A 7,520-nucleotide genomic window follows, 5' to 3' on the forward strand; every position below is an offset into this window, starting at 1 on the left:
TTCATCACCATCTTTTAGGAAAACATTCATTTAATTATTCCTGTATACTTCTCTAGGGAACCTGGCACAAACAATTCATTCATTCATTCATTTAACCAACACATTAAACGCCAGTCTATCACTGCCATAATGTGCCAACAATGCCATTCCCTGCCAAAACAAACACTTTAATCTGTAGTTCTCAGGATGACAGTCTACTGCCATCTACTGGACAGTAATGTTATAGAAAAAGATGGTAACTATATAGACTGCATTAAAGCATATACTTGACACATTATTTGCAACATTGCAGTTTCCTTAGTCTGCATTTCTCTGGAACACAACATGTCTTTCTACTTACATGCAAATTTCATCTGGTGTGGGACAGATGAGAAATGAAAAAGAGAAGAATGTACCAGACAGATTCAGCCCTAGGATACAGAATGCGGAAGTTGAAACTTTCTTGGTATATATTGGCATTTCTAACAGAAGATGTTTCCAACACGTATTTACCATCGCCTGAATGGAATGTGTCAGTTTTAGGAAACAGTTTTCATGCATCCATATATAAACTGGCAAAATGTGATGTTTATGTATACAGAGATAATCACAGATTTGTGTATTTTAGGGACTGTCAAAATGAATTTATTTAAACTCTTTAACTGCAGTAGTGCTTACTGTACTGTGTGTGATAAAAAATATCATATCTAGAGGATATTGGTCAATGAACAATAAAAAGAACAAAATAGAAGTTCAGTGAGATTGATGGGGCTGGTGATGTCTGATGATGCCTCTGGTGTTCTTCCAGCATATTATTCCCGTTGCTAATTAAAAATAAAACAGCAGTGTGTCATTTGCATATCATTTGCACTTTCAGAATATGAGTACATGTCCTCCAGACAAGGTTGAGCAATGGAAGCATGATTGCTTCATTTTTTTCAATGACTCATAACCATCCAAAGCAATAGTAATAGTTAAATATTTTTTTTTCATTTATTTAAATACAGTGCTTACAAGGTAGCAGTGTATTTTCATTAAGCATTCTTCTTAATTTTCTTTATGCTTAATGTGCAGGCTGTACAGGCATAAAGATTAAAACTTTGTTTTTAGATAAAATTCAGCCTTAGGCGTGTAGATAAGTATTAAAAAATAGCCTTTAATATATTTTTTTCCTTATAAAAATTATGCTCAGAAGATTTAAATTTGAAAATTTGCTGTGCTTTACATCAGATGATACAAAAATGTAAACCAAGTACAGTTTATTTCACTCTTTTTTTCAGAATTATTTAAAATTTGTGATGAAGTAAATTCTCTACGAAACAAGAGAGAGCACAAATAAAAGGATTAATTTTAAGAAGAGCTTTATATATGCTTCACATGTTATTTTAAAACTTTCCAGGAAAACATTATATTCTCAGTCCAAAATGAATATAGAAACATTGGTTATGGAATTAATTCCTGGGATTCTGGCCAAATATTCAGTCACTCAGCTTTAATTTTCTTCTTAAATACTAATTTAAAACACAAAAGTTTTATGATAGAGTAAATCATGAAACAAAACAAAACAAATATCATCAGCAGAGTCAAAATAACATCTATAGAGTGGTATGCAATCCAGGACATTCTGAAAGATTGTGTTCGTAAATGAGGAGCTCCTCTATTCCTCATGACAAACTCAATCCAGAAGATGGCACGATCGAGAGGTTTCATTGGCTGGTCGTGGTGCAGCTTGGACAGTCTCTGCATGTTCTCCTTGTAAGATGGGTTATGCAAAACCTCCTTTAATGCCTCTAGAAACATTGTCCTGTCCAAAGTTGCAATATCTACAATTTTTGCTGTTCCTTTTGCTTGCATTCTGGAGAGATTATCGGGTTGATCAAAAGATAAAGGAAGGCCCACAATAGGAACGCCATGGTAGATGGCTTCCTGAACTCCATTGGTGCCTCCATGTGCTACAAAGAGTTTAGTTTGAGGATGTCCAAGCAGGTCATTCTGGGGGAGCCAGTCCACAATCAGAGTATTGTTGCCAAGATTGGCAGGTTTTGATCCTGTGTGTCTCCATATAATGTTTTGAGGCAGTTGGGCAAAAGCTGCAGCAATCTCATCATTGATTTCACTCAGAAGCTGACCAAAAATAGTTCCTAAAGACATGATGATTACCCCATGCTCTCCTGAGCTCTGCACAAACTTCTCAAGTTCATCTGGAAGTGGCTTAGCAGGTTTGCACTGAAACCCGCCCATGTAGACAACATTTGGCATTGTGGGTCGTGGAAACTCAAAAATGAAGTCATTTCTCATGAGCCAGATATCTGCATTCTGGAGGAGGGAGAAGAAATCAACATCGGGGCCAAAATATTTCTGGGAGAACTCTTGGTAAGGAGAAGCAAAGTACTTGGAACTTTTATAAAGAATCATTATATATGTCAACATGTTCATGACTCTCTGACTGAATGTCATCTTGTCAGTTAGCAGTAAACCTGTAACAGGTATATATGAGAGAGGAGATGGAGCAATATCAAAATGGGCTTCGCCGTACATAGTCCACCGGACATTAAACACAAAAGGAACGCCAAGACGGTGTGCCAGTAACACTCCACCTCCAAAAGCAGGATCCGTAAGAACAAGGTCATATGCAGCATCTTTCAGAGAATTCATCAAGATCTCATTTTCAAACATGGCAGCTGTCATATTGCATATTTGCTGATGAAACTTCGTAAATTTCCTATAAACTTCATCAGCAAGTGCTATTTCATTCCAAAATGATCTACCTTGTCTCTGCATTTTAAGTAGGTGGGGTAGAAACTTCTCCGTGAAGTCATTGTCAAATTCACCAGTGTCTACAGTAATAGAAGTGTAGAGCGGAGACTGTTCCTTAATGTACCAGCTACTAGAACCTCGGACCACTGTGATATTGTGACCTTTTGCATGTAATTCCACAATAAGGATCTTCATATTGATCCAATGGCTTCCATCCACAGGGACGACCAGAACTTTTCCAGCGTAAGAGCTTGACAGAACAGATAGCAGGATGAACAAACCAAGAAGGGTGGAGTGATGCATGACCTTTGATGAGAAAGAAAATTACAGAGAATTAAAAGAGTACACAAGAGTTCACAAAATACAACAATAAATAAAATAATGTCCTGACCATGAAACTCAGTGTTAAAAACATAATACCTTCTACTTTCAGGTTATTATCTCTAGGTTGTAAGGCAGAGGAAATAAAGTTTTACAGGTGTGTAATTACCTGAGTGTGAGTAAATGATGACAGAATTAAAATTTTTGGGTGAACAAATCCTCAAAAACAATCAAAATACTCTCATGCTGCATCAAAAATAAAGTTAGGTACTACCTTTGTAAGTGTTAGGGAATGCAGTTAGCATCAACAACAGATTTTTCCAAGTTTTACTATGTAGAAGAATCAGAGATTTCTAATGTATGTGTATTTGTCAGCTTTCCTTTATAAAAGAATAATTATTGTAGTACTTGGACAGACAAAAGCTCAGCCAAAACTGACAAAGAGAATCCTTTATTGTAGCAGGTCCCAATAAAATTATTTATTGAACACTAAGAGCCAAAAATGCAGCTTCAAACAGTTAGTACAAAATGACCAACAAATCAAAAATAAAAAGTGTCGCCATTAAAGTCAAAATAACATCTATAGAGTGGTGCTCAATCCAGGACATTCTGAAAGACTGTGCTCGTAAATGACGAGCTCCTTTATTCCTCATGACAAACTCAATACAGAAGACGGCACGATCAAGAGGTTTCATTGGCTGGTCATGGTGCAGCTTGGACAGTCTCTGCATGTTCTCCTTGTAAGATGGGCTATGCAAAACCTCCTTTAATGCCTCAAGAAACATTGTCCAAGGTACCCAAAATGGGCACTCCATGGTAGATAGCTTCCTGAATCCATTGGTTCCTCCATGTGCTACAAATGCTTTGATCTGAGGATGTCCAAGCAGGTCATTCTGGGGGAGCCAGTCTACAAGTAGAGTGTTGTTACCAAGGGTCATATGTCGAGGACCTGAATATCTCCAAATCACTTTTTGAGGAAGCTGAGCAAAAGCTGCTGCTATATCGTCAGTCACATCTTGTGGAAGCTGAGCAATAAGGGTGTCTAAAGACATGACGATGACTCCATGTTTACACTGGAAGCCGCCCATATAGACGATATTGGGCATTGTGGGTCGTGGAAACTCAAAGGTAAAGTCATTTCTCATGAGCCAGATATCTGCATCCTTGAAATAAAAAGAGGCAAACGTGCAGGTCTACGCAGAAACCAGACAATAAAGATGCTCCGAAAACAAAGACGACACTGTGTAGTGCTAAGTTGTGGAAAAACTGTCTTTGCATTGCCTTTCTTCTGATCGCTGCATTAGGAAAGAGTGGATGAATGATGCAGGATTTTCAGAAAGACTGAAACTAAAAGACTATGCTTTGCCAGCTATATTGGATCCAACAGTAATGTCGCAACACAAGTGTGAGTAACTGTTTTTATGTACACAGCAGCGTCTATCTGTGAATGATGTAGGCTGTCAAACATACTCAACTGTTAGCCAATCATAGTAGTGGGCATTTACTTACGAGTCTATAATCTGCCACGCCTATTCAAATAGAGCGATCTGATGAGGGAAATAGAAAACAGCCTATTACTTCTAAATGATGCTTTTTTATGTAAAAATCTTGATAGCATTATAAGTGGACTTCAGAGAATAGTACAAAATAAAAAACAAAGGCAGGTCATGACCGCTTAGAGGAAAACAAAAGAGAAAATAAGGGAAAACAAAAGGCACCTTTTTTGCATTATGATTGGATACCACTGACAGCAATGATTATGATACTTGCTTACGCTTATTTGCTTTTATGTATCTGTCATGGTCTTGCGTTGCGTAGATAGACTTTGACATGCGGCATAATGTCTGATCCATATTGCAGCAGAATTTATATTTGTCTAGTAGGTACTGAAATATACAGTTCTGCTTGTATCTGGTTTATTTACTATACCAAGTGCCTTGAACTAAATTTTGTATATTTTAAAATGACCTTGTAAAAACAACTTAATTTACAGCAACACTACATTTACAAAGCAGGTTAATGTACATATGTCTGGCACAGGGTATAATGTTTTCAGGAAAAAGTAAAAAGTTCTCACCTTGCACATGAGTAGTATCTGAATCGGCTTTCTATTTGTTTAGTAGTGTTACGTGCTGAGAGCTTCCAAAATATGTCAAAGTTAAGCAATACCTCACTACACATGCTGCAACATCTGTAAAACTCACAGTATGCTAAAACAATACCTTGCAATGTGCACATTCACCTCTCCAAATAAAAACATCACATTCGTTTGAAACTTTCTGAAATGAACAACACATGTAATTTGGTTTTGAACACCGTTTTCATGAGCAAAAACAAAAATGACACACACACAAAAAAAGGACACCCTAATAGCTGGATGCTGTAATGTACAATCTGGAGAAGTTCTGGAACGTTGCTTCTAATATAGAAGCAGTAAATGGTCAAGATATTACATAATGAACAGAATGTAAATCTGAAATCTGGTCTATGGACTGACGATAAAAGAACTTATACTTTGCCAGATCAAATCCTATTTTGAGAGAATTATATATTGATAATATCTCAAACCTTACCTGACAAGTTTGAAATTCACCTCGGCACAGTGTACCGTCCAAAACCTTTCGCGCATTAATCGTGCAATGTTTACGAGCTTTTCAAGTGCATTTAGGTGAAAGGTAACTTTAAATGAATGAGCACAGCAAAAGCCTATCAGGTTTCTTTAGGCAGGGTAGTTAAATAATGCCACAATAATAGCGGTCAAAGATCTTTGGACCCTGTTTTAAACTATGATTTTCTAAATCCAGGCAAACATTATGAGGGAATTACAGAAATGTCTTATATTTTACTTTTAAATCAATTTTTGAAAGGATTCTTTGATTTTGTACTACACATGCTAGATGTCAACATGATACCTGAGATTAAATGTCCAGCTTTGTAAAGACTGAAGATCATGCTACACTCCCAGCATTAACAGCATTCCTGGGGAGAAGCGAACTAAACAGGTTATTGTTCGAATCAGTTATGAAAGGAAACCTGAGCTAAGATTAATTCTTGTTTAAACCAATGTATAAAGGACTTAACTGTTTATATAGACCTAGCAGTGTTAGTATAGCACCAGATGGACAAACTGACCACTATACTAAACAGTCACTCAATGCCTGTCCAAATATGGTCAAAAAGTTATATAAGTTTTATATGAGTGCCTATAAAACACTCAATTTCACAAGACCTATGGCAGAGTATGTTTTATTTGGCTTGTAAAAGAATGTGTGTAATGCCATGTGCTTTAAATGCATTTTCTTGAGTTAAAACAAAACCTACACACAAGGATATTCACCAAATATAATTTTTTTTTTAAAGTTTGGTTTGTACTGCAACATATAATAGGTCTAGAGCATGCAAACTTTTGTTCTCATTGTTAATTGGAGAGAAGGAAACACAAGCACACAAAAATGGCAAACAGCTACACCAAGTGGTAAGGAAGAATTATAATTCAATTAATATAATCTTCCATTTTGATAAACTTTAAACTATGACTAACATAAGAGGAAGTTGCAACTTGCAACATTTTCATTTATAGCTCAATTTTTCATTTTCTTTTTCAATTATAGCTCAAAATACTACAAATATACCTGGCATCCTATGATTTAAAAAAAATGTGCCAACAGCATAGTGCATAAACAGATTTACACTGAAGGCTGGATAATATTTAAAGTCATGAAGAGTGTTAAAATTATCAGTTACTAGTTGCAGGCATTTGTAACTCTTAAAATCACAAATATGTGCACACATCAAATATCACAGCTGAATAACTTTTAGTATCACAATTCTCATTAACAGTAGGAATTCTTGTAAGGTGTCAGGGATGTTTTAAAGCAAAATTATGACTTTTACGGACTCTAAATTAAACCCTTATTACTAAAATAAACATCAGCTGACAAGTCAAGAAAAGCCTTAAGCCAGAAACTTGTGACAATGTTAATTACATATTTTAAAAGAGTGATCCGTGATCATTTAATAATGTGTTGTAACAAGTCCATGATGAAATCTCGTGTGGTAAACTACCAGCCAGAGCCATTCATGTTAACATTTACCCAGCAAACTACAGACAGAATGGATACATTTTACATTAAACAGCATAACTTTAGAAACAGAAAATACATTTTATACTTTAAAATTCAAAAATGGGAAATTTCTATTAAAAAATAAGGAACATGTCAGCGTTTTTACAAGTTTGTATTTATAGGGTTCCTACACATTTTCATAATTCGATACTTTTCCAGACTCAAATTTTTCAGACCATTTTTACCATAAATGGTTCATAGAGCATTATTTTCAAATTTGGTGTATAGTACAGTCATCTGCACACAAGAAACGTTTTTGTGCCTTCGAGAAACTATGCGAATGGGAATTTTGTGCATGCTTATGTATTACAATTTCTAGATTTTTGGCTTTTCTTATTT

The 7,520-nt window shown here is 35.7% G+C and overlaps 1 protein-coding gene across 2 annotated transcripts; it reads right to left on the reverse strand.

The window, feature by feature from the left end:
• Nucleotides 1–1,111: 1,111 nt before the first annotated feature.
• Nucleotides 1,112–5,744, reverse strand: LOC306868184 (UDP-glucuronosyltransferase 2A3-like). 2 transcript variants are annotated; one of them, XM_079414250.1, is made up of 3 exons: nt 5,631–5,744; nt 4,567–4,604; nt 1,112–3,042 (listed from the first exon to the last, which is right to left on the reverse strand). In XM_079414250.1, the coding sequence occupies exon 3, from the start codon at nt 3,037–3,039 to the stop codon at nt 1,462–1,464; it is 1,578 nt and encodes a 525-aa protein (XP_079270376.1). In that variant the 5' UTR covers nt 3,040–3,042; nt 4,567–4,604; nt 5,631–5,744; the 3' UTR covers nt 1,112–1,461. The 2 variants fall into 2 exon arrangements, with proteins under 2 accessions (XP_079270376.1, XP_079270377.1); XM_079414251.1 differs by lacking the exon at nt 4,567–4,604 and having other exon boundaries at nt 5,631–5,736.
• Between the last annotated feature and the right edge of the window lie 1,776 nt (nt 5,745–7,520).

This window comes from Barbus barbus, assembly GCF_936440315.1.
Source record: "Barbus barbus genome assembly, chromosome: 50".
Classification (NCBI taxonomy): Eukaryota; Metazoa; Chordata; class Actinopteri; order Cypriniformes; family Cyprinidae; genus Barbus; species Barbus barbus.